Source organism: Pleurodeles waltl, chromosome 1_2 (assembly GCF_031143425.1).
Source record: "Pleurodeles waltl isolate 20211129_DDA chromosome 1_2, aPleWal1.hap1.20221129, whole genome shotgun sequence".
Lineage (NCBI taxonomy): Eukaryota > Metazoa > Chordata > Amphibia > Caudata > Salamandridae > Pleurodeles > Pleurodeles waltl.
In genome coordinates, this window is record NC_090437.1 from 52437167 (window position 1) to 52462972 (window position 25806).

Genomic DNA, 25806 nt, shown 5'->3' on the forward strand with positions numbered 1-25806 from the left:
TACTTGAGATCGAGGACACACTCGGCTCTGTATCCCAAACCCAATCTGGCATCTCTACTGTATCTCTCCTCCCAGGACATGGCAAAACACAGGCAGCAGACTAGCTCCTTCAGCTCGCAACATTTCTTTGGGGATTTACAGATTTGCCGTACAAGGTCTGAGATTGTGATAAAGTTAGGTCTGGAGCACAAGGCAGCCACTACAACCCTGCAGAATACGGCCCTCAACCTTCTCAATCTTGTACTAGTGCTGCAGTTACAATGTAGATTCAGACACTTACATGCAGCTGTGATAGGAAACGTCATGCTGAGTCAAATCTGACACGGCATAGGGAGGCTTCCTTCTGGAAGCCGAACTAGAGGAAGTGAATGTCAGGCAGCACCGGATTCAATCCACTTGTACCACTAAACAACTTCTCTACGTGGCTAATTACCTGTTCCATCTAAGTTAGTGCAACACCTCAGGATGCGCTCTCCCGCCAACTGCACTTCAGCTCCCAGAACGATTAGGCCTTAAAAACAAAGAGGAATGATTTCTTCAAACCACATCCCACGCGTTTCCAACTGCATAGACCAAGCAGTGGGGGGGGGGGGGGGGGGGGGGGGAGGGGGGGGAGGGGGAGGGGGAAGGAGGTGCAGAAAAGAGTGCTTGGGAGAACAGAGATACCCCGCTTCTCACTATTTCTCAGTCAACTATGATTACTTAGATTTATTTATTTACTACTGCATCGCTCCACAGAATAAATTGCTCTTGATTCTTTTCCCCCACCCTCAGATCTCTATTCTATTCTCAAACTTCAGGTCCAGCACCTCCTTCGGAAGCCCGCTATTTGAAACAATATAGTATGCACTGTACACCAAAAAGTAACTGAATGACGAAACAGCTCACCCAGATGTTGTAAATTGCACATTTTGGGTTGCCACTCTTCATGATTTATAGTGGCCAGTACCTCTTTGTTAGCTCAAGTTTGACTTTGTTGCCTGCAAAGTCTTGGAAAACACACAATGCTCACACTGTATATTTCAATGAGCGTGGCGGACATTTCTAAGTTTATATAGGTTTGCATCCCACACACCAGTGGTTCCCAATCTGTGCGCCACGGCACCCTGGTGAGCCAACAGACGGTGCGCGGCACCCTTGACTACAAGCACCCATTGTGGGAACCACATGCTTAAAAATAAAAAAAAAAAAATAAAAAAAACATTGCACTTCAGTGTCTATCAATATAGATTACAGCTTCATACCGCAGAGTTGAAATACTGTTCTGCAACAGCCTGTTACTCAATTTATTTACTTTATCCAGAGTCTAAATTGTGGCAAAGTTTGATGCATAATAACTTCGTCATTTTACAGCCATGGAAAGTTGTATAAGCTTGCAGGTGAAACAAACTCCCCAGCGCACTCTTAACCGACAATAAATTCTGCTGTGTCACTGACAAAGGAGCGCAGGTATTTCAGTATAGTTCAGTATTTACATAAACAAGATTTCTGGAAGCACCCAGATGTATAAAAATCCACAGCAAGGCACAGCTAACACAAACACATTACTAAAATACAATAAAGCATGTACTTTTTCCATTACATTTCCTTCTTTTTTTGGGAGGCTAAGTGATTTGCCCAGAATCACACGAGTAAAGCGGCCGAGGTCGGGATTTGACACAGATCCATTTATGTTCTTTCAGTTTCATATTACAGCACTGACGACATTAATGATATTAGTCACTGGCTTTAAAAGTTTTTTTTTTTTAAATAAACAATATTTATAACTAACAGTGTTTAGTAAGTGCTGCCATGAATTTCACGGTCTCAACTGGGGGTATGGTCTGGAATGGTAACCTGAGGACTCTTAATACAGAAGCATAGAATGTGTACCTTTCTCTTGGAAGGATTAATTTCTTTTTGTTAACTTCTGAAAAATTGTTGAGCATTTATCATGCAAAACTTTGCTATTCTACTAAGACTGATTGTGCTGTCTCACCATCGTAGTGAAATCATGTAATGATTATAATGAATGTAAATATGTTAACCAAACTGAAAACAATCCATTCCTTTGCCACCATTATATGGGAGAGGTCGCCTTTGGACTTGTTTTCAGGGACATTGGGGATTCATGACACGCGCTCGTGCTTGTTCTGGGAGACTGGCTGAGGCAGACCTGAACCTGGGCTCCTGTGGAAGTGAAAGGCCCAGTGACCCAGTACACGCTCACTCCTCATGTCCATCTTCTGTTTTGTTTCCGTGGGTCGGCAAATAAGTTGGTGCGCTTTTTCTTTCATATCTTGTGCCCAAGACAGAGGCACTATAAACTAAGTGAGGGGAAATCAGAAGTGTTTTGGCCAGCACGTTTCGTGTATTACTGCAGTAACTGGAGAGCAAGGAGTCGTGCGGTGCACCTTGTTGCTGCTCTTTTACCAGACACTGATTCACTGCAGTAAACTCACTGGTATCCTGGCTTGTTTCCCGCAAACAAGATGCGCTCCTAATTATCTTTCTCAAGGTGCACAATAACTCTCTGTTTACCTTGCAGGGTCTACAATGAGCGTCCCCGCCTCCTTGTTTCAAGTTAAATACATCTGATGGGAGGCACAGCAAAGGCTTCACCATCAAGCAGAACTGAACAATGTGGTGCTTTTGTACTGACCACTAAAAATAAAAAGTCTACATATTGCCAAAGCTTTCTAGCAAGTTCTGTCAGGGTCACTAGTTCCGTGGGCAATGTCAGGGAAAGGGTAGATATTCAACTGGAGCCAGCTTCCAGTCTTGTCTGGCGTGCCCATCTCTAGTTGGGAGGGAGCTCACACTGCTAGTTTCCTACAGCACCTTCTGGTCCCTAATGGAAGGAAGATAAAGCTGCTGGGGTCCTACCGCACTGGGGGACAGGCAGGGGACTCACAGTGCCATGGTGAAAGTTCTGACTGGGCACTGCTGGTAGAAAGCTCACAGTGCTGAGTCCTATTTCAAAGACATGCTGCTCAAGGAAGCTAACTTTCCTGGGGTCCCAAGGGGTACACCGCAGGGAGAGATCACTGCTACAGTCGTCTTAGCACACACAGGGCATTGCTGGGTAAAAGTCATATTAGTTGGAAGTGTCCTCTGCTCCAGGCATTTCACACCACAAGCAATGCCTGCCCCTCATTCAGAATTCAATATTCAGCACAGATGTGAAGCTAAGCCCCACAAGGGGCTATTATTCACCTAGAAAAACAATCAATAACTAGCCCAAACCTGAGTGAGCAGCATGAACCAGGACCAATTCAGACCTTAGCTTTCATACAACACTAAGGGCCGGATTTAAAAGGCTCTGTCACCACCAGAGCGTCACTTTTTGTGACCCTCCAATGGCCCAATGCCTTGCGCTGTATTCACAATGAGGCCTTAAGCCACTTTTTGTGGCTTAACGTCACCTTGCTCGCAGGAATCGGATGCCACTTGCGCACTGACACACAGATGCATGCCCCTCGCCATACAGGAGGAATAGGACCAATGGGAGAAACAAACACTCAAACAAACATCAATGAGGACTGAACAGAAATAATTAGGTATGGCTAACAGCATGGTTGAAGTATAATGCTTTCGGTTTACTGGAAAACTGTTGATACAGCCCCACTTCCTGGTTGAGGCCACCATCTTTGAGTTTAGCACTGTACGCGTCCTCCCCATTTGGCTATATATTGAGCATGGCAGCGCAGACTGCAGCGGATGCGCCACAGGCAAGCCTGTCTGCAGCTGTCTGTGCCTGAACGACACCAGGACCCCTGGTGGTTTGAAGCCAGCTCCTAAGCAGTATTCCAAACTGGAACTGCTGGAGCTTGCCATTTCGCTGCCTAGCGCCAGCCACCATATGCTAGACCTTGCTATGGAAGAGACCCACTTCAAGAACTGCAGGTTTTCACTTTCAGATACGCTAATGGCTAGCACAAACGTTAAGGTAATTCACACACCTCAAGCTTCGGCTAACTGTTTTCTACTAACTGCAGGTTGTTAGTCAAACACAAATACAAAGTGTATCGCTTTCTGGGAAAGCATTCGCCAGATGCAGTTTTCTTAACTGAGACTTGGCTTATGGATGACGACTCTCCTGACCATTTACAGGCTATCTTTAAAGGTTTTGCCGTTATGAGATATGATATGCAAGTGCAGAAGTGGGAAGAGGGCGTGGGGGGGGGGGGGGGGGGTGCGCGCGATAATTTTCAAGCAATTGCTACAGTGCACCTTTTCCGAGCTTGGCACTAAGGGAAGTGAAGCAACCTTCTTTTCTCTGGCTTTAACCAGTAATTGTAAGATTTCAGATGTTTTGCCCCACAGTCCTGCTTCTAACTTTGTCTCTGTGTTAGCGGATGTCTTGTCCCCAATAGTACTTCGCTATTCTAATTTCACAGCGGTGGGATATCTTAATCTACATTTTGATGATACTACACGACTAGCAGCAATGATTGTGGCTGCAGATTTGGAGGGTTTGCAGCCCCTTCAACAGGTGTCCTCCCCCACACAGACTGGGGCACATCTCTGATCCTATTTTTTCAAACTTGGCTTGTATAGTGACTGAGCATCCTATTCCATTCACTTGGGCAGACCAGCTTGCCATTGCTTTTTGATCTTTTATGATAAAACATCTATTAGTCACGCATCCACTCATGCGACATGGGCACAGCAGTGGACCAAAGTTATCACTCTTCAATTCTGTGGTGCTCTAGTCTCAAGCCAAACTATTCTGGATAGCTGTACTAACATAGCTGAACAAGCAGATCAATGAAGCATTAGATCAAACAGCTCCTGTATAGAATCAGATCTTTTGCAGACAAAAAAAAACAAAACACTGTCTGGCTGGTTTAATGAGGATCTGATAGTACTGAAAAAAAAAAGAAGTGTAAGCGCCTTAACTGCCTTTGGCGCAGAGCTTGTGATCCAGTCTGTAAAATAGATTTTATAGCAGCACTCAAAACCTACCACTGTTGTGATTCTTAAACTAATAAAATCTAGTCTGCTCACTCCTTTCCCGCAATGTCGAGAGATGCCTCTTGCTTGAGTGCTTGGTTTGACGGTTTGGAAGACCACTCCAGGCTGCTGAATTTTATGCCCATTCAGCCTGAGGATCTGACAGTGCTACATGCTTCGGTGAGGTAAGGATCTCTGTTGGACCCAGCATCCCTGTCTATTCTGGAACGAGGTAGAGAGGTGGTCCATCAAGTATTAGGTGAGCTGAATAACATCTCTCTGGCATCTGACCAGGTACCACAGGGATGAAAGCATGCTGTGGTGGTTCCACGCCTTAAAAAACCTTTCTTGGATCCCAACAAGCAGGGAAATTATCATGTAGTGTTGCTGTTTCCACTCTTCAAGATTACACAATCATTTGTCAATAAGCAGCCCTCGAGCTTTATGGAGAGCCCAGCTAAACAGGACTCAATTGGGCTTTCGTCCCTCGTACAGTACTGAGTCAGCCTTGTTTCTAGGCACAGAGTCAATTCGTCAGATTTTGGACACTGGCGATTCTGCTGCAATTATCAAGTTGGACCTCCGTGCTGTTTTCTACACTGTGTCCCACAATATCCTGATTGAGAGACTGTGCTGTGGGCCACAAAGCGCTGAGTTGGGTCGCTTCATTTTTGCAGGGGTGCACCTTTCAGGTATTGCAGAAACCTTACCAGTCAAAAGTGTTTCTATTGAAGCAAGGCGTGCCACAGTGCTTCTCCTTGAGCCCCATCTTGTTCAATGTGTACGTATGCCCGCTGGCAGAGGACATCAAACGTTATGGTTTTACCATCCTCTCATATGCAGATGACACGCAGCTTATCACGCCGTCACAGAATTCTTGCCATATGGCCTCCTCTCTATGCCTTTGCCTTGCAGAGGTCGCTAGGTGGATGGATTTGAATTGCCTCAAACTCAATGCTGGGAAGACTGAGATTCTGACCGTGGGCAATCACTCGAAGTCGGGATTCACAGCACGGTGGCCTAGGGAGTTGGGCCCATTACCTGTTCCCAAGGTCAAGAATCTTGCCATTTGCCATGATGAAAAAATGTCTTTTGACAGCCAAATAACTACAGTAGTTCAGTCCTTCTGTCTACGCTCTACTACTGTAATGTGCTATATCTTGGAGTCACAGAGGGTTTGATTGGAGACTCCAAAGACTGCAGAATTCTGATGCACATCTCTTACTGAACTTGCCAAAGCATGCATCGATTGGGGCTGCGCTTAAGAAGCGTCACTGGCTTCCGGTGAAGCAGAGATCCTCATTCAATGCTTTGATGCTATTGTCAGACGGCATTCACCAAGAAACGTCAACGGTACCTGCATGCTTTTGTCAGGCCATATGTACTATTGAGGAATCTAATATTGGCAGGGGATATGTTGGGGTGTTTCCAAATTAAATAAAGTGCACATTGGAGGGAGTTCCTTAGTGCTGAAATTGTGGAATGCTCTTCCCCCAATTCCCAGGTCCAGTTGGATATTTTCTTCAGAAAAACCTCAAAACTTTTTTTTTTTTTTTTTTTGCTTTGGAGTTATGGGGGTTTAACAGCTGTATTTAGACCGGTTGATACCTATAACTCATATGAGGTAGCTGTGCACTTCAGAAACTGCATGATTATTACTTTTGCAGTGCTGAATCCAACACTATATTTAAGAATCTGACAAGTGACAACTTAATAACTGGGGATTCCGGCATACTAAACAATGCATTTATGTTCTCAAATTTAAAAGCAGTGTATGATGATAGGGGCATGTCTCCCTGCCTTTCCTAGTAGGGAATTATTATATACCACAAATAATAAGGATAAAAAGGACTGGGTTCTATTTACATGAAGTACCATCACATTTCACATAAGTGTCCAACTCCAGCCTTTAATATTTGGAAACTAGAATGCGAGAAGAGAAGAAGCAATGAGAATAGGCCTATCCACAAGCTCTAAGATCTGCTCTTGGCCTATAGATTCTGAAGGCTGTCAATCTTAAGAGGTTTTGTCTAATAACTAATAAGCATGACTAAACTGTTGTGGCATTGTTAATGGTTGTTTTCGTTACAATGTACCGCAATTCAAATTAATAAAAATGTGTTTAAAAAAAAAAAACATTTCACATAAGTGTCACAAGTGGTTTTCAGTGTGACACAATGAGTGCTCACTAAATGTCTGCAGAAGTCTATAAATAATGTTTTGTGGTGCACAGGATACACTGACACATTAAGCGCATGCAAGGGTGTAGTGTGCATGCTATGCCTTCATTTTGTGTACCTGAAACCAATACCTGTGAATGGATGCCATCGTACCACCACGTTCAATGCCGCTAGCTGTCATGATTTATGTGTTCCAGGAATTAATATACGCTCATTCAGCAGGCAAGTATCCCTATGTGCGTATTTTAATGTCGTGTATTATATGTTGTTCAACAGAGACCCTCACTTTTAGGATTAGGACAGCTGAAACAAAGATGACAGACAGCGGGCCATCTACACAGGTCTTGATGAAAGCCCTGGACCAAAAGTGGCCTAAGTGAGCTGAAACATGTTGAAGCACATTAGGGCGTAGGGACTCTTCTTCATCTTAAAACATCTGCCTTGTAATTTTAATCTTACCAGTGCATCCAAATTTAAAGGCTGTACTTCGGTTATTTTTAACACTAACTAGTAGACCACGTCCAATACAATCACAAGGGCTCCCAGGAAACGAGCCTTTTGTGGTTTAAAGGGACCAGAATGAGACCCGATGATCAAGCAGGACAATAGGTGTGTGGGGGTCAACAGAAACCTCATTTGAATCTCACCTTTGAGATTTTTAGCCTACAAGGCAGTCCTCTGGCATGAAGGGTTTTAGGGTATTCTTTGAGGCATAGGTAGTAGTCAGGGTAACATTATCCTGTATCCTAATTAATCTCTCTACGCTTCCCAGAATGTGAAAGTGCATTCTGGATATTAGTATATACTATTGAATGAATCAATACCAGAAGGATCTGACAATCTGAAGTGGGGTGGTAGAGGATTTGGGAAAGGTACTAAAAACATACATGCTTCGCTGATAAGTTTCAGTTCTGACCCACGGAAAGGAAACTACCCATATTGAGAAGCCCCAAGCACAGATTGTCCTTTTACAGAAAAATATGCTTGGTGTCAGGGTCTGGTGTTACTATTACATTTAAGCACTTCCCCTGGTGCCACATGCATCAAGTGACCACTAACTCAGCACGCACTGAGAACGTCATAGAAGGACACTGTACACTTTTAATGGAGTAGTGATATAATTCAATATAAACAGGAGTTAAGTACAATTTCTGGAATGAGCAGTTGCTGTGTAGCTCGCACAGTACAGAATTGTTTCTGACTTGTGCTTTTAGTGAAAGAGCACGCGTATCGTGCGACAGAATTATGCCTTCTTGGAGAAAGCAGGACAATGTATGAATTGTGCAGTGATATGTGAACAACTAGCATGACTGAAAGCGAGGGACAAGCGGATGTCTCGAAGATACGCAGGAACACTCCACATTTAGTAATACGGGACGGCTGCCCATCTCACTTTCGTTCAAGCGCTTTGATAAATAATTTCGCGATCATGTTGATACTGAAGACTACATCATTAACGCAAACAGCATTCGTATCCTCTCGCACTTGGGTGTCGCATTATGATGAGCCACCATGCCCCGCCCTGCTGTGCGCTTTTCTGCAGGTCACAGGGCTGAAAACATAGTAGGGGTGGGGGCAGTAAAGGACTGCGCACTTACGAGACATTTAAATCAAACAGTCCGACCAGAAATGATGATGAAGTAAAGAAGTACTCTTGGTCCCGGATGGCAGAGAACAGTCTAATATCTCGCGGCAGTTTGAAAGAGAAGCCTCGAAAATAAAAACGTTGTGCATAGAGCTACGAAACTCACAAAAAACTATCAAGTGAATGGTGAAGCAACTGGACTGAACATTTCGGGGGAAGGTGTACGGTGTATTGCCTCAGTGAGCACTTAGTTGCGGCAGCCCTACACAGGTCATTCAGGAGAGCTACGGGTCCACTCACCTTGTTAGACGCGGTCTCTTCCACCTCAGGCTCACACGAGCCGTCTCCTGCACCTCCTCTTCCGACCCCGCTTCTGTGCCTCACACCTGACATGCTGAGAAGTGCCAATCCCCCTTCAGGATAATGAAAGTGCTTTCCTTGGGCGGGGTCCCGATCTGCCCTCCGTGGAGTTTCGCCAGAAAGAGAGCAGGCTGCTTTATAGTCGGGTTTTAGCTTCTCCGATCGCTGTACAAAAAGAAATGATCTCCTTAAACTCTAAACAAGGAAGAAGGGCTCTTGACGACACTACTGTTGATGTTTAGCAGCGGTCCTGCCGGTGCGCATGCACGTGCCTGCGCGTGCACCAACTCAGATGAACAGCAGCTCCGCGCCTTCGCTCTGCTAACGGGGACGCGCAGGACGCTCAGGTATTTGCGCGGTGACGTCGCATTCAGGTGCTTTCGTTTCGTCACCACTCACTGCAACACATGCGGCAACTCTGGAGCTCGTGGACTGTGGACATAGAAGAGTTACTACCGTTTTTGCCTGTAACCGACTCTTGCGGAGATCCCAGCCGCTGTGCACAGCGCCTATCCTCGTCCCGCCGGAAGCTATGGACTGTCCTGTTTTGTCTCTTTCTCTGTCTTAAAATGTTCTGTGCGCAGGTACGCCCTATGACTTTTACAATTTGTCTCTCTCGGCACCTTTAGGTTTATGTTAGAAGTCCTAAAAAAGAAGTGGGGGTGACTAACCAAGTTAGGAAGTATCCAAGTGACATCATGACGTGTGACATCACAGAGAATAAAATATTTTCTAGTTTACGCGTCAATAATTTTCAATTCTATTAAGGACATGGAGGCGAGGATGATGCTATCTCTTTCTTTACTGACATATTCACAGCAGCCAATGAAATCACAAAAAACAAAAAATACATTTCCCAAGATGCCCAAGTCCTTGCATCACATGTACCAATCACCTAACGTGACCTTAGTCTTTATAAGTCTTAACCTCAAACGTCATATCCTCTTTCTTTAATCAAACCAATAACTTTAAACTCTCTTCCAACGACCTTCTTCTGCAATGGATGACACGGAATCTCACCCTTGAATGGAACGTCCAACAAAGATAAACCAGACTGATCCTCAAGTCGGCCTCTTACTCATGGAAGGAATGAACTTTTAAAATGTAGATACTAGGATGAAACCATCAAGAATTCTTCTGATCCGAACCTGAAATAAGTGATAAATACAGGACGGTAATCTCTCACAATGGTAGAAAAAAACAGTAATCACAAAACTTTCCCACTTCAATCCCCAATAAATCACACTCGGAGGGTATAAATGAATAGAGATCATAAACGTATAAATACAATTACCTTTATTCATTAGAGGGCGGGATAATCCTCGCCTCCGTGTCCTTAATAGAATTGAAAATTCTTGACGCGTAAGCTAGATTTTTTTTTATTCTATATCAGGACCGGAGGCTCGGATTATGCTAGTTCAAAGCTGACCCATAACAACAGAGGTCACATCTAGCACAGGCTTAAAATAAAACTTACGAAAAGTGCCCTCAGACGACCAGTCTGCTGTTTTCATGATGTCCTCCAGACTAGAACCTAGAGCAAATGATTTTGACGCCATGGCTCCTATAACTGAATGAGCACTGAAATGACTGGTATCAATACCTGCTTCATTCATTAGCCACTTTATCCATCTCGCAAGAGTGGCCGAGGAAACTGGTTTAAATGGCTTCTGTAAAGCAATTAAGACTTGCCCATTCATGTTTTGTCTAAACTCCTCTGTAACCACTTCGTAATCTTTAAGACACTGTACCACACATAACTTTGAATTGTCTGGAAACCAAGGAAAGGATACTGACCTGCAATTAGTCTTAGTTCTCCTGGAAATATTGAAGGTAACACCTTCCGGAGAGTAAATCCTACCGGATAAGTCTAAAGCTCTAACATCTGAAACCCTCTTACATGAGACTAAACATAGCAACATAGTCAGCTTGGCTGAAAGCTGTTTGCGAGATAAATATTTGTTACTAGGCCAAGAATCTAAAATTTTTAATACAATGTTCACATCCCAAAGAGCAGAATATTTGGCCTGGGGGGGGGTTTCGAGAAACGAATACCTATCAACAGCTTACACACCAGGGGTGTTCACCTACCGGTTTACCATCAATGTGTACATGACCTGAGGAAATTGCCGATCTGAAATTATTAATCGTCCTATAGGCCAGACCTGAAGAAGCTAATTCAGCCAAAAAATGTATAGTTAAATCAATACTTGATTCCAAGGGATTAATACCCCTTCCATTGCACCAACTATCCCATCTACGCCATGCAGAAGCATATCTCTTGTGGGTACTAGCTGCACAGGCCTGCTTGATATAGCTTTCAGCTTGTTGCGAAAGGCCTGGGGTTTTCCATCTTGTCCTGAAACCCTCCATGCCATCAGCGTTAGAGTCCCTGATACAATCAATGGATGTTGAAGGCCCTCCGGACTCAATAACAGGTTCTGACGAGGAGGAATGAGCAATGGCAGAGCACATGCTAATTGAAGTGCAATAGGGAACCAAGGCTGAGACCTCCATAATGGAGTCACCAGGATCAGATCTGCCTTCTGCCTCCGAAATTGAGACAGGACTCTGGGAATCAAGAGAAATGGAGGGAATGCATAACTCAGAGCAGGGTACCAATTCTGTAAAAAGGCATCTGTCGCTATAGCCTGTGGGTCCGACCTCCAGCTGTAGAACTTCGGAGTCTGAGTGTTGAGGCGAGACGCAAAGAGATCTATCTCGCAACAACCCCATTCCTGGACTATCTGTTGGTAAATCATTGGATCCAGTCTCCAATCGCTGGGCTCCGTCAGGTATCTGGAGTTCCAAACTGCTATTGTGTTCTGATCTCCCGGAAGATATTCTGCTAGTACCACTAATGCCAAAACCCCTTGGCAATCTCCGCAAGAACTCTGGATTTCGTTCCCCCCAACTTGTTGACATAACGTACTGCTGAAATATTGTCCATTCTCAGAAGAATGCAGCAGTCTGTCTTGAGCGGGGATAAGCTCTTTATCGCAAAGGACCCCGCTAAAAGTTCCAAGCAATTGATGTGAAGACCTTGTTCCTTCATTGACCAACGGCCCCCTGTCACTACTGAGGCGCAGCGGGCTCCCCAACCCCACTGGCTGGCGTCTGATTCTATGACAACTTCTGGATGAGATACGAATATGACCCTGCCATTCCATGCTTCCATGTGGTGAAGCCACCACTGAATCTCTTCCTTGACCTCTGGGGTCAGAGGAATCAAAGCTGAGTAACTCAAACCCTGTCACAAGTATTGGATCTTCAGTCTCTGTAGAGCTCGATAATGCAAGGGGGCAGGAAAAATTGCCTGAATGGAGGAGGCTAACAGGCCCACCAGACGAGCAATGTTCCTTAGAGAAATTGTCGGACTGATTAAAGCCGATCTCAACTCCCTCTTGATGTTTCAAATTTTTAACGCAGGAAGAATCAATTGGGAGTGAATCGAATCGATCTTGAAACCCAAAAATTCTATCACTTGGGATGGTTTCAACAATGACTTCTGCGCATTGATAAGGAAACCTAAATCCTGTAACAGACTGACTGTCCAATTCAAATGAGTCAACAAAGTCAGGAGTCTTGAGCCATCAATAGGATGTCGTCCATGTATATGATAAGGTTCACACCCTTGGTTCTCAACCATTCCACCACTGGACTCAACAGTTTTGTGAAACACCATGGGGCCGAAGACAGGCCGAACGGGAGAGCCGTGAACTCCATACAATGACCCTTCCACTGAAACTGAAGGAATCTCCTGTGAGGGGCAAAAATCGGAATTGAGAGGTAGGCATCCTTTAGATCTAACCGAACCATCCAGTCCCCTTCTAAAAGGATATCTCTCAACATGTGAATCCCTTCCATCTTGAAGTGTCTGTACACTATCCAAGAATTTAAGTCTTTTAAATTCAACACCAGACGATGACCTCCTCCCTTCTTGTCTACTACAAAGATGGGATTGCAGAACCCGGAGGGGTGAGGGGTTGAAAAAATTACTGCTCCTTTGTTTAATAAAGCTTGCACCTCTAAATCTATAAAATTCTGATTTTCTTGGGAAAAACTCATATTTAAAGGAGGGGATAATTGGATCCGGGTGCTGATAAATTCCAGATGAAAACCTGTCACAGTCTGAATAACCCAAGGATCCCCAGAGATCTCTTTCCATTTGCTCACAAACAGTCTCACTCTTCCTCCAAGCATAACTTGTGAATGGTGAATAATGCTTACCGGTAAAGGAGGAGTCTTGAATAGCTCCTTGTTGACCTCTGCGGTGTCCCCTGCGGAATCTGGACCTCCCTCCTCGGGGGCGGGAAGGATAGAACATGGTATCTGCTTGGTCTCCGGACCAGTTACCTCTACCTCTCGGGTAATAGTTTTGGGGACTGACAAAACTACCTCGGCCGGGCATTCGTCCGCCATAACGCCCAGCCCTGATAAAAAGGCCTCTCCTGAAAACTTTTTTGAGGGACAACTGAGCCTTATCAAGGGTGGAGAAGGTAGAGCAAAATTTTGCCAGTTCTTTAATGAAGGATGAGCCAAAAAGGAGTCCTTCGGCCGCCGGACCCGCTTCTGAAGATGCCAAATCTACTAATTTAGGGACCATTCGTATGAGTATAGACTTTCTGCGCTTGGTGGAAATAGCACAATTAGTGTTACCCAGCAGACACAACGCTCTCTGAGCCCAGCCTAAGAGGACGTCTGTGTTAACAGGGGTGTCCGGCTCCTTGGAAGCGACAGCCAAATCTAAGATTTTTGTTAGCAGGCCTGCCATATCAAGTAATTTATCTTGACAGAGGCGCCACGATCTGTCTAGACCTTTTTTGGGATCCATCGCGTATTTTTTCAAAACTTTTATCATAGTTGGGTCAATTTCTGGAGTGTCCGTCACATTATTGTCCAGATCTGGTCTAGGGCATTCCGCTTTAAGACGAGAGCGAACCTCCTTATCAAAACTTTTTCTTATGTTTGCGTGCACATATTGAGCAACCTCAGACGATGGAACCCAATTAGAGGACCTAGGGTGCATAGTATCTGAAGGGTCAAAGTCTAAAAAATGCAGGGTCGCAGGCTGTGTTTTGGCTTTTTTACTGGGAGCTGGTTAATTTAAGTCATCCGAATCAGGATTGTCAGAATCCCCAGAAGAGGAAGAATCCTGTTGAGTGTTATAATTATGCTCCGCACTCCTTTTCTTCCGCAATTTTTCAAACATATCTGCATGTAAATCTCCAGAATCATCCCTTACCAGTTTCTTGGATTTAGCCTTGGACTTAGAGGGTACCTTAGGAATAGTCTCTTCAGAGAGGGGGGATGCATTGCCAGCCATCCAGCCCTAAGACTGGGCATATTCTAACAATTGCCCTGAGAATGGGCCAAACGCTCTTATCAAGGCATCATTAACTGACTGTTGCACTCTGGAATCTAGTGCCTCAACCAAATTTACCTCCAATTGGTTGTCAGTGTCGTCAGAGTAGTACCCTGCATCCTGGTCACTCCACTGAGCCATAGGTATTATTAAGACTCACAAACAGTCAGAAACAAAATAAAGGGGGAGTGAAAAAAACCCTTACAGGCACTTTAGAATGTATATAAATATATATATAAATATATCCAAACAAATAAATATAAGTATAAATATATATATATATATATATATATATATCAAAAGCAAATGTAAATGTAAATGTGGAGGAAGCTGCCTGTAATCGACACTCTAGGCAAAGCCTTATTTTTAAATTTTACAACCCAGCAAGGATTTTAACTGGGCGTCAGGGAGGTGCTGTAACTCTCTGTCAAGGAAAAAATGCAAGCTTCGATGCCCAGCGCGCCGCTCCTCGAAACGAACCGATCTCCCTGAAGAGTACAGGGAAAGGAGATCGGCTCGTTAAGATCGCACGCGCACGTCAACCCTCGTTGCCATAGAAAACAGACTACGCGCTCGGCGCGTAGAGCACTCCCGCTTCACTCCACCAGCGCCGGGGTCATAAAACAAGGGCAAAACTCGGCGGGAAGCCGATAACACTAATAAAAAGAATCGGAAAAGCGAGCGGAATCGCGTCGCTTGAAAATTCAGTAACTCGCAAATAATTAGATTAAATGCATACAATATAGGACATAAAGAGAGGAAATGTTACTTATCTGCTGCGAAGCAGCAAAGAAAGAGGATATGACGTTTGAGGTTAAGACTTATAAAGACTAAGGTCACGTTAGGTGATTGGTACATGTGATGCAAGGACTTGGGCATCTTGGGAAATGTAGTTTTTTGTTTGATGTGATTTCATTGGCTGCTGTGAATATTTCAGTAAAGAAAGAGATAGCATAATCCGAGCCTCCGGTCCTGATATAGAATCATGACCGGAATTGGTACCATGGCCACACAGGAAGTGACAGCACAAGAAATGGCATCAGATATTAACAGTTCACACATATATATATATATATATATATATATATATATATATATATATATATATATATATATATATATATATTTAACCCCTTCGCTGCCAGGCCTTTTCCCCCTCAGGTGCCAGGCCTTTTTTGGCTATTGGGGGCAGGGTGCGCTTAGGCCCTCATAACTTTTTGTCTACATAAGCTACCCACGCAAAATTTGCATCTTTTTTCAAACAACCTAGGGGTATCCAGATTTTGTGGGTTCCCCTGAAGGAGACCAAGAAATTAGCCAAAATACAATGAAAATTTCGTTTGTTTTAAAAAAAAATGTGAAAAAGGGCTGCAGAAGATGGCTTGAGTTTTTCCCCTGAAAATGGCATCAACAAAGGGTTTAGGAGCTGAAATCACCAGCTTTAAGGAACAGGCAGACACAATTTTTCAGCACAATTTTGGCATTTTACTGGGACATACCCCATTTTTACGATTTTTTGTGCTTTGAGCCTCCCTCCAGTCAGTGACAGAAATTGGTATGAAACCTATGCTGAATCCCAGAAACCTAAACATTTCTGAAAAGTAGACAAAATTCTGAATTCAGCAATGGGTAATTTGTGTAGATCCTACAAGGGTTTCCTGCAGAAAATAACAACTGAAATAAAGAAAATATTGAAATTGAGGTGAAAAAGAACAGCCATTTTTCTCTACGTTTTACTCTGTAACGTTTTCCTGCGATGTTTGATTTTTTAAAGCAATATACCGTTACGTCTGCTGGACTCTTCTGGTTGCGGGTATATATAGGGCTTGTAGGGTCATCAAGAACCCTAGGTACCCAGAGCCAATAAATGAGCTGCACCTTGCTGTGGGTTTTCATTCTATACCGGGTATACAGCAATTCATTTGCTGAAATATAAAGAGTGAAAAATAGGTATCAAGAAAACCTTTTTATTTCCAAAATGGGCACAAGATAAGGTATTGAGGAGCAGTGGTTATTTGCACATCTCTGAATTCCGGGGTGCCCATACTAGCATGTGAATTACAGGGCATTTCTCAAATAGAAGTCTTTTTTACACACTGTCTTATATTTGGTAGGAAAAAATGTAGAGAAAGACAAGGGGCAATAACACTTGTTTTGCTATTCTATATTCCCCCAAGTCTCCCGATGAAAATAGTACCTCACATGTGTGGGTAGGCCTAGTGCCCGCAACAGGAAATGCCACAAAACACAACGTGGACACATCACATTTTCCCAAAGAAAGCAGAGGTGTTTTTTGCAAAGTGCTTACCTGTGGATTTTGGCCTCTAGCTCAGTCAGCACCTAGGGAAACCTACCAAACCTGTGCATTTTTGAAAACTAGAGACCTAGGGGGATCCAAGATGGGGTGACTTGTGGGGCTCTCACCAGTTCTGTACCCAAAATCCTTTGCAAACCTCAAAATTTGGCTAAAAAAACACTTTTCCCTCACATTTCGGTGACAGAAAGTTCTAGAATCTGAAAGGAGCCACACATTTCCTTCCACCCAGCATTCCTCCAAGTCTCCCGATAAAAATGATACCTCACTTGTGTGGGTAGGCCTAGTGCCCAAACACAACGTGGACACATCACATTTTTCCAAAGAAAACAAAGGTGTTTTTTGCAAAGTGCCTACCTGTGGATTTTGGCCTCTAGCTCAGTCGGCACCTAGGGAAACATACCAAACCTGTGCCTTTTTTAAAACTATAGACCTAGGGGAATCCAAGATGGGGTGACCTGTGGGGCTATCACCAGGTTCTGTTACCCAGTATCCTTTGCAAACCTCAAAATTTGGCTAAAAAAACACTTTTTCCTCACATTTCGGTGACAGAAAGTTCTGGAATCTGAGAGGAGCCACAACTTTTCTTCCACCCAGCGTTCCCCCAGGTCTCCCGATAAAAATGATACCTCACTTGTGTGGGTAGGCCTATTGCCCGCGACAGGTAATGCCCCGAAACAGAATGTGGACACATCACATTTTTCCAAAGAAGACAGAGGTATTTTTTGCAAAGTGCCTACCTGTGGATTTTGGCCTCTAGCTCAGTCAGCACCTAAGGAAATCTACCAAACCTGTGCATTTTTGAAAACTAGAGACCTAGGGGAATCCAAGATGGGGTGACCTGTGGGGCTCTCACCAGGTTCTGTTACCCAGAATCCTTTGCAAACCTCAAAATGTGGCTAAAAAACACTTTTTCCTTACATTTCTGTGACAGAATGTTCTCGAATCTCAGAGGGGCCACAAATTTCCTTCCACCCAGCGTTCCTCCAAGTCTCCTAATAAAAATGATACCTCACTTGTGTGGGTAGGCCTTGTGCTCGCAGCAAGAAATGCCCCAAACACTATCTGGACACATCAAAATTATCAAATACAAAACTACCTGTTTTTGTGGGGGGTGGGAGCACCTGCTTTTTTGGTCCTAGGCTCAGCAAGGGAAACCTACCAAACCCAGACATTTCTGAAAACTAGACGCCTGAGGGAGGCCACGGAGGTGTGACTTGCGTGGATCCCCCAATGTTTTCTTACCCAGAATCTTCAGCAAACCTCAAATTTAGCTAAAAAAATAAAAAGTTTCCCACATTTCTGTGTGGGATCACCGCACCAGAACAAATTTCCTACCACCCAACGTTCCCCTTAGACTCCTGGTAAAAATGATACCTCACTTATGTAGATGGGCCAAGTGCTTGTAACAGGGAAGAGCCAAAAACATGTCGAATTTGAGTGGGAACCAAAGTGGGTCCAAAAGGGCAGTTTGAAAAAATACATTTTAAGGCGGACAAGTGCAGCAGAATATTTATCGGTATAGATGAGACAATGCTGGGTGGTAGGAATTTTGTGGATTCCTGCAGATTCCGGAAGGTTCCATCACTAAAATGGGAAAAAAATGTGTGATTTCCAGCAAAGTTGGAGGTTTGCAGGGCATTGTGGGGAAGAACATGGTGCAGGCTGCATGTGAAGCACACCACCTTGGACTCACCCAGATGTTTAGTTTTCAGATGTGTCTAGGTCTTGTGGATTTTTCTACATGGCAGCATCCCAAAGTCCAGAAAGTGCAGCCCTCACCATTCCAAGTGGGACGATTTTGAGAGTTAGCCAGGCTCTCATAGCCCAAATTTAAAACCAAAACCCCAAATAATCAAATGTCCACTTGCTTGCCATGGAATAAGATGTTTTAGTATGCGGGTGGAGCTGAAATACTGTCACCCCCTTCAGTTGGGGTGGAGGCATAACCATGCCCATACTGGTTGGTAGCCACCAACACACTATTTTTTAAAAAAAATTCCCTGGCATTTTAGCGGACTTTCTGTCCCCCCTGGGGTGTGGATCGGGGGGTAATTGCCCCATTTGCCCACTGGTGGGCAGAACAACTTTGGCCCCATTTATTTGGGGTGGGGTATGGCCATACCCCCACCCTCTTATTTTGAAAAAAAAATCAACCCTGGTCTCTGGTGGGCTTTCTGCCCCCCTTGGGGGCAGATGGGCTTTCCAGAAATAGGCTGATCTGCCCTGAAAGGGGGGTAGATATGGCCAACAGTAATGTGCCCTCATAGGGAGCGACCCTTGCCCAAGGGGCTACCCCCCCAAACAAAACACACACACCAATCCCTGGTGCCTAAGTGGTTTCAGACCCCCTGGGGCAGATCGGCCTAATAGAAGTAGGCTGATCTGCTCCCAAGGGGAGCATAAATGGCGTAAAATAAATTTGCCCCCCAAGAGGAGTGACCCTTGCCTAAGGGGTCGCTCCCCTTGCGTGAATTTGGTGCAAAAAAATCCCTGGTGCCTAGTAGTTTCTGCCCCCCTTGGGGGCTGATCGGCCTAATAAAAATAGGCCGACCTGCCCCCAAGGGGGGGCAGAAATGGCCTAAAGATAATTTTACCCCTCCAGGGGAGCGACCCTTGCCTAAGTGGTCGCTCCCCTCATGTGAAACTGACACAAATAAAAAAATACCTGGTGTCTAGTGGCTTCTGCTTCCCTTGGGGGCAGATTGACCTAATAAAAATAGGCTTATCTGCCCTCAAGGGGGGTAGAAACGGCCTAGAATTAATTTTTCCCCAGGAGAGCGACCCTTGCCTAAGGGGTCGCTCCCCAAATACAAAAAAAAATAATATAAAAAAAAAATCCCTGGTGCCTAGAGGTTTAGATCGGCCTAATTACCATAAGCTGATCTCCTCCCAAGAGGGGGCAGAAATGGCCTAAAACAAATTTGCCCCCCTCAGGGGAGCGACCCTTGCCTAAGGGGTCCCTCCCCTCATGTGAAACTGACCAACAAAAAAAATCCCTGGTCTCTAGTGGTTTCTGCTCCCCTTGGGAGCAGATTGCCCTAATAAAAATAGGCCAATCTGCCCCCAATGGGGGCAGAAACGGCCTAGAATTAATTTTGCCCTCAGGGGAGCGACCCTTGCCTAAGGGGTCGCTCCCCATATTTAAATAAAAACAAAAACAACAAAAAAAATGCCTGGTGTCTAGGGGTTTCTGCCCCCTCTGGGGGCAGATCTGCCTAATTATAATAGGTCGATCTGCCCCCGGGGGGGCAGAAATAGCCTAGAAATAAATCGCCCCCCTGGGGAGCAGCCCTTGCCCGAGGGGTGGCTCCCCTTATGTCATAAATAGCAGCAGAAATGCTCAGAGAGACATGAAAGGAGAGGAAAGGCCTTTCCTCTCCTTTCATGCTTCTCTGCCACATCCACGTGATCGGAGGAGAAATGCTTTTGCATTTCTCCTTCAATCGGCACTGGAAGCTGAGCTTCCAGCGTGAAGGGGAAGGCCTCGCGCTGACCTCATCAGACGCCACAGGAGGGTTGAGGGGGGCGGGGTTGGAAGGGGAAGCGATTCATCCTTCCATCTCTGCCCAGGGGAGGGGGGTGCTTGGCCATAGGGGGAGCGCTAGCGCTCCCCCCGGGGGCCCATAGCAGGACAAGCTGGTCTTACCCTCGGCACGGGCAACCATTGCCGAGGGCGAGACCAGCTCGTCCTGGGCACCCTAGGGGTTAATAGTTCTTCCATGAGTGCAATAGAGAGCATTACAATATTTAGCACATCAGGTTTTGCATGGGGTAGCCCCATGCAAAATCTGGGCCTCAATTTATATATATTTATTTTTTAAAAACTCTGCCACAAAGAAATTGTAAGCAAGGAGAAACTGTGCAGTAAATCTTTTCTGCTTAATTAGTTGCAAAATCTGCATTTTAAAATATGTTATAGGGTTAAGGCACCTGCTGCAGAGATTTGTACGTGTCTGTTAAATATCAGGGAACAATAATAATGGTAAGATAACTCTGGAGGTTAACACATTTGCTGGAGAAATCAGTGTTTTGTTTTTTCCCTGTTTTGAATCAAAATAGCATAGAGTGTTAATATGTCTTCTACAAAGTACACCATCTAACATGCAGATGACAGATTTTTATTTTATGTAGCCAGGTAAGTGGGTTACTACTTTTAACACAGAGATCCTTTTGCCACTTGCAGTCCATACATTGTAATCCTGCTAATATAGCATAGTGAGCTATGAAAGATTTGTGACTCCTACACCTTGTAACTTTCACTGTTTTATGTGACAAACCCTCATGAACGTTAGTTCACCAAAATGCCAGGGGTAATGGAAGTGACATTACACACCCTTTCAACTTCAGTTTCACTCACACTCACATGCTTACACATACACACACATTTACACTTACATACACATTCACGCTTACCCACACTCTCTCTCATGTAAACACAAACTAACCAACAAACATGCACACAACATACATTTTTACTTACCTCAGCTGCCAGGAAAGGTAGCTGGTGTGCAGAGCGGAACTGCGGAAGTGCATTGAGCTGCTGCAGAGGCTGCTGGGAAGAGGAGGGAGGAGGAGCGTCGGCCAAGTTGCTCCGGCCGAGATACTCTAGCCGAGTTGCTGCATTCAAGTTGCGTTTGCTGCTGATCACCATCACCCGTAATCGCCCCTACTGCCGTAAATGCCGCATAGCTTTCGGACCGGCCTGGTCCTTTTCATTAAGCCGCCCGTTCCCTCCCTCCCCGTTTCGGTGAGCAGCGGTCAGCAGGTCTGCGGCATTGGTGGCCATTACAGCCGAACCCACAGCGCGCTTCCACCGGCATTCAGCCCAGTTTTCATCAGTGGCCCAGCAGCAAGCTCAAGGTGATGGCTTGATATCGGCAAGAAAAGGGCCCCCAGTGAGAGCATCAGTACCGGACGTTGGACGTCAGCAGCACCGGGTGGCTCACGGCCGAGAAGTTGAGAGCGGAGAGGAGCGCGAGCAGGGATGCAAGCCGGCTGGAAGGGCTGGGAAGCACCCTGCCGACCGGCGCATTGTATTGTAACGCATCGCTTGTCGTCTGTTGTTCTGTTCCTGCCGGAAAGTCTTCCGTCCCCTTGTTGCTGCTACTAGCGCACCCCACGCACCGGTCCAGGTGAGCGGTTTCTCTTGCGCCTTTACTCACCTCTACTTGTCGGCTTGCCTGCTCGTGGACCCCTGCTGAAGCGGCCCGACCGGGTACGGCCTGCGGGGGGATGAGGGCGAGCCCTGCGCCTCTGTGGCCCCAGAAGGAGGACTCATCTGATTGTCTTATCAGGCTCCAGTCTCCCCGCGGCACGCCTGATTACGCCCGCATCACTGGGAGGTGGATTGAGGCTCTGTCGGGTTAGCGCCTCGGGTCTGCACTGCGTGGGCCTGTAGACCTGGGAGTAGTTAGCAGCACTTCCCTCCCGCCTGGGCCACCTTGAGGAGTTTCCTTTTCCGCTGCCTCTCTCGCGGACCCCTGTTGAAGCGGTTCATTCTGGTGCGGCTTGTGGGGGGCGAGGGAGAATTCAGCCTCTCTGCTTCTGCAGCTTAGCTTCCAAGTTACAGTCCCTCCTCCAGCTGCTCCGCCTTTGCCAACGTTATCGCGAGGGGAGCTAGGCCAGAGCCTAGCGGGCACTGCTTGTCGTTTTTTGCGGACTGTCCGTCACTGATGCGGACTAGGCAGCAGTGGGCCAAGGAACGCAGCGCATCGAGGAACAACGAGCAGCCGGAGGCCATTGCTGGTCGGCTCTGGATGCCCATAAAGCTGACCTTGTCTGGGTCAGCTGGAGAAAAAGTGGGTGAAATTCGTAAAGAGTGAGTCTGCTCTTTTGTGCTGCGTTCAATCGTAACTCAGCTGCATTAGCCTCCTTGCGTCCCGACCGTGGGTACTCTTCACTATGACTTTGAAGAAGCTCCGTTCAGGTCGCCTTCTCCCAGGAAGATCTTGTTTGAAAACCAAATCCAGCCCCATTCAGAACAAAACCAACTCGGCTCTCTTGCTGAAGGGACAACCGCAGAAGCATCTTCTCTCTTTTTGGGGTAAAGAGAATCCTTCATCGCAGGAATCAAAAGATGAAGCTATTTCCATCGCATCCCCGGATTCAGAGTCCCTTGGAGGTCCTCCTAGGGAGTCTTCAGGGGGGCTCTCAAGCGAGCCATCTCAGGCGGAAACCAGCCAGAGAAGAGGAGCTGGGGTCTTGGAGCAGGGCCCTATTGCCCCCTTTGTTGAGCCTACTGGGTCTGTCTGGCCCGTTTGGAGCCAGTCGGGCCGCTGTACGTTCCCTCTCTTTCTTCTGCCTGGTCAGTCAGCTCTCTTTCCCAAGCCGATCAGGACCCGAAAAACTCTCAGGAAAGTACTGCCATCATCTTTGCAGCATCTATGGCTATCGGACCCTGTGACTTCACTCTGCCGGACCTGGACCCAGTTTTAGTTCAGAGATATGCCCCCCAGGTAAAAGAACCCTTGAGTCCGCCTGCGATCTTCGGGACCAAGGGCCTGCCGACCCCTACTGGTCTGGAGCTGTTTAATAGTACTCCGTTGTTACAAGACTCATTATACATTCAATCTCATTTGTCTGTGTCGCCGGCCCTGGACATCAGCAGAATCCAGCCCACTCCTCCTCTGGATTCAGAGGTCAGGCTCTCAGCTTCTTTGTTTAATTTGGAAAATCTCCTCGCTTCTATTTTAAAGCTCCTGGAGAAATTCGTAGGGGGCTCAGACTGTATTCTTGACTCTGTAACAGCAATTTTGGCTGAGATGATTAAAGACCAAAAGGAGCCTGTATCTCTCGACCCGACTCAGCCTAATGTTGTTCCTAGACAGTCTTTAGTCAACTAGAGGGCTTCCCGTCCTCTTCCCAGGGCGCCACAAAAAATGCACACGTTCATGGATGCAGGCACCCAAGCGGGGAGTTTTCAAGGCATTCGTCCTAGTGATATAAAGCCACTGCCGGTTAGCCCTGGGGATTTCGTTCGATTTATCTTTGACTCTCCCACATTGAAAGGCAATCATCGGGCACATTGCCATCAGCTCCCTGTGAAGGAGTTCCCCATCTTCGAAAGAGCAGACACCCAAAAAAATGGGCCGACAATCTCCCCCTCTTGCTATCCCGGTAAGAGATCGAAGAAACTAAATCGACGGATTAGCAGGAAAAAGAGAAGGAAAGTACTGTTCCCCGAAGTGATAACTGATGGGACAACCTCCTCCCAAGCCCACATAGAGCCACACGTGAAGCAGCCTAGTCCGCCCTCATTATGTAGGCCCAACTCCACTAAAAGGGGTCCTGTAAGCATGCATTCAACTGACCTTTCTTCCATTCCAGCCTTGAATCCAACTGTTTCCCCATTTTTGCCCTTCAGACAGGAGACCATCCCTATTGAACCCTCTATTTCGTTGCCTAGGGAAGGAGCTCCCTCTGCAAGCTATAACACGAACTCTCAGATTGTTGACTTTTTTCCCATTTTTGATGGCGATTTAATTCTAAATAGGTCCACCTTGTTAAGATGCTTTTCTGAATCTACCTTTCTGAAACACATCACCAGCTATGATATTGACCTTGTTTCCCTAAGGATGGTTAGTGGAGGTCTCAGGGCGAGGATCGCCTTTCGCTCCTTGCATGTGGCGAACCTGGCCCTCTCTCACGCTGACTTTCAGCAGTGTAGGGGGATTGATATAATTCCACTCCTACCCTACCTCGCTTTCGGAGGGGAAAAGTTTGTGACTAAGAGCCCTGTGAGACCCCAATCCCTGTCCACTTTAAAGGCACTGATTTTTCCTTATGTAGATCTAGATTAGATCTACAGGCCCTCAGAGTATCCTTAATAGGGAAGGATAGACTGGTGCTATTGCGGGAGACACGACACACTCCGAATCTTCAAGCCACCTATGCCCTGAATGATTGGGGTTGGCTCTCGGGAGCCCTTGTTCAAGAACGGGGGTCCAGGGACTTACTCCAACCTTCTCCCTAATAGTGGTTTAAAAATAATTTCTTGGAATGCTGCCGGGGTAAAATGTAGCAGGGAAAAACTATCTTACCTCAGTACACTTAAACCAGATTTAATTTGTCTCCAGGAGACTTGGGCAGACATGGATCTATTGTGGGACAACTATTCTGTAGTCGATTGTAAGGCCTCTTCGTCTCGAAGAGGTCATGCTAAGGGGAGGGGGGTAGCTTGTCTACTGTCCAACTCTCTCAATTGGGACTATTCCTGCTATAAAGATCCCAGCAACCTCTTTATGGCACTTACGATTCATCTGCATAATACTACGCTAGGTCCTACTTCACTGCTTCTAATTAATGCTTATGTGCCCCCAGGGGCTGTATATGATTCTCTGATAGAAAGGGTCTTTGCCTTTATTGAGGACTCCTTAGATACTGAGTTCCCTCCACTGATAGCACTAATGGGAGATCTAAATTGCAAAGTTTCCAATTTCGCCTTATGTCAAGTGCGCGACGTAGAGAGAGAAACAGCGCTGCGTATTCCAGATTGTGTTTTCCCCCATTTAATTAAAACAAACAAAAGAGGTAAACTTCTCCTCAGTCTTCTAACAAAAAAAAAGACTGTATTATTGCTAATGGTAGGTCCACTTCGGACTCCCCTGCCTCCTTCACACATATTTCTTCACGGGGAAGGTCCATTCTGGACTACTTAGTACTTGGTTATTCCTCTTATTGTCTATTGGAAGATCTTAAGATATTATGTTCCCCCTATAGCGATCATAACCTGCTTTCTATCACTCTAGAATCCTCCATATTGTCACTAGACTCATGGAAATCTGGTGGGTTTACCCAGAGTTTTTCTAATAAGACTGGGAGGACCCAATGGAATTTTAAGAGGATAGCTGGTGTCACTGCGGTTTTAGCACCTGTAGTTGCTAACCTGACTAGTTGGGAGGGAATGGAGTTGCAATACTTCTCTGATCTCCTGATGCAATTGGTGCCTACTTGTCTGGTGGGCATAAAGTAGCCCGGAAATCTATTCCCCTGTGCATTGCTTGACTTAAACAGAGAAATAAATAACATGGTTAGGGCCCAGTTTTTAGTTTTCTCTGAGGAAAGG

At 45.7% G+C, this 25806-nt stretch overlaps 1 protein-coding gene across 1 annotated transcript in view; it reads right to left on the reverse strand.

Annotated features, from left to right (window-relative positions):
• The window catches only part of CDS1 (CDP-diacylglycerol synthase 1), a 661805-nt gene extending 652358 nt beyond the window's left edge, over positions 1–9447 (reverse strand). Inside the window, exon 1 of the mRNA XM_069236283.1 lies at positions 9001–9447. Coding sequence (XP_069092384.1) covers positions 9001–9093 — 93 coding nt within the window. The 5' untranslated portion in view covers positions 9094–9447. The remainder of the gene's footprint in view (positions 1–9000) is intronic.
• Positions 9448–25806: the final 16359 nt, after the last annotated feature.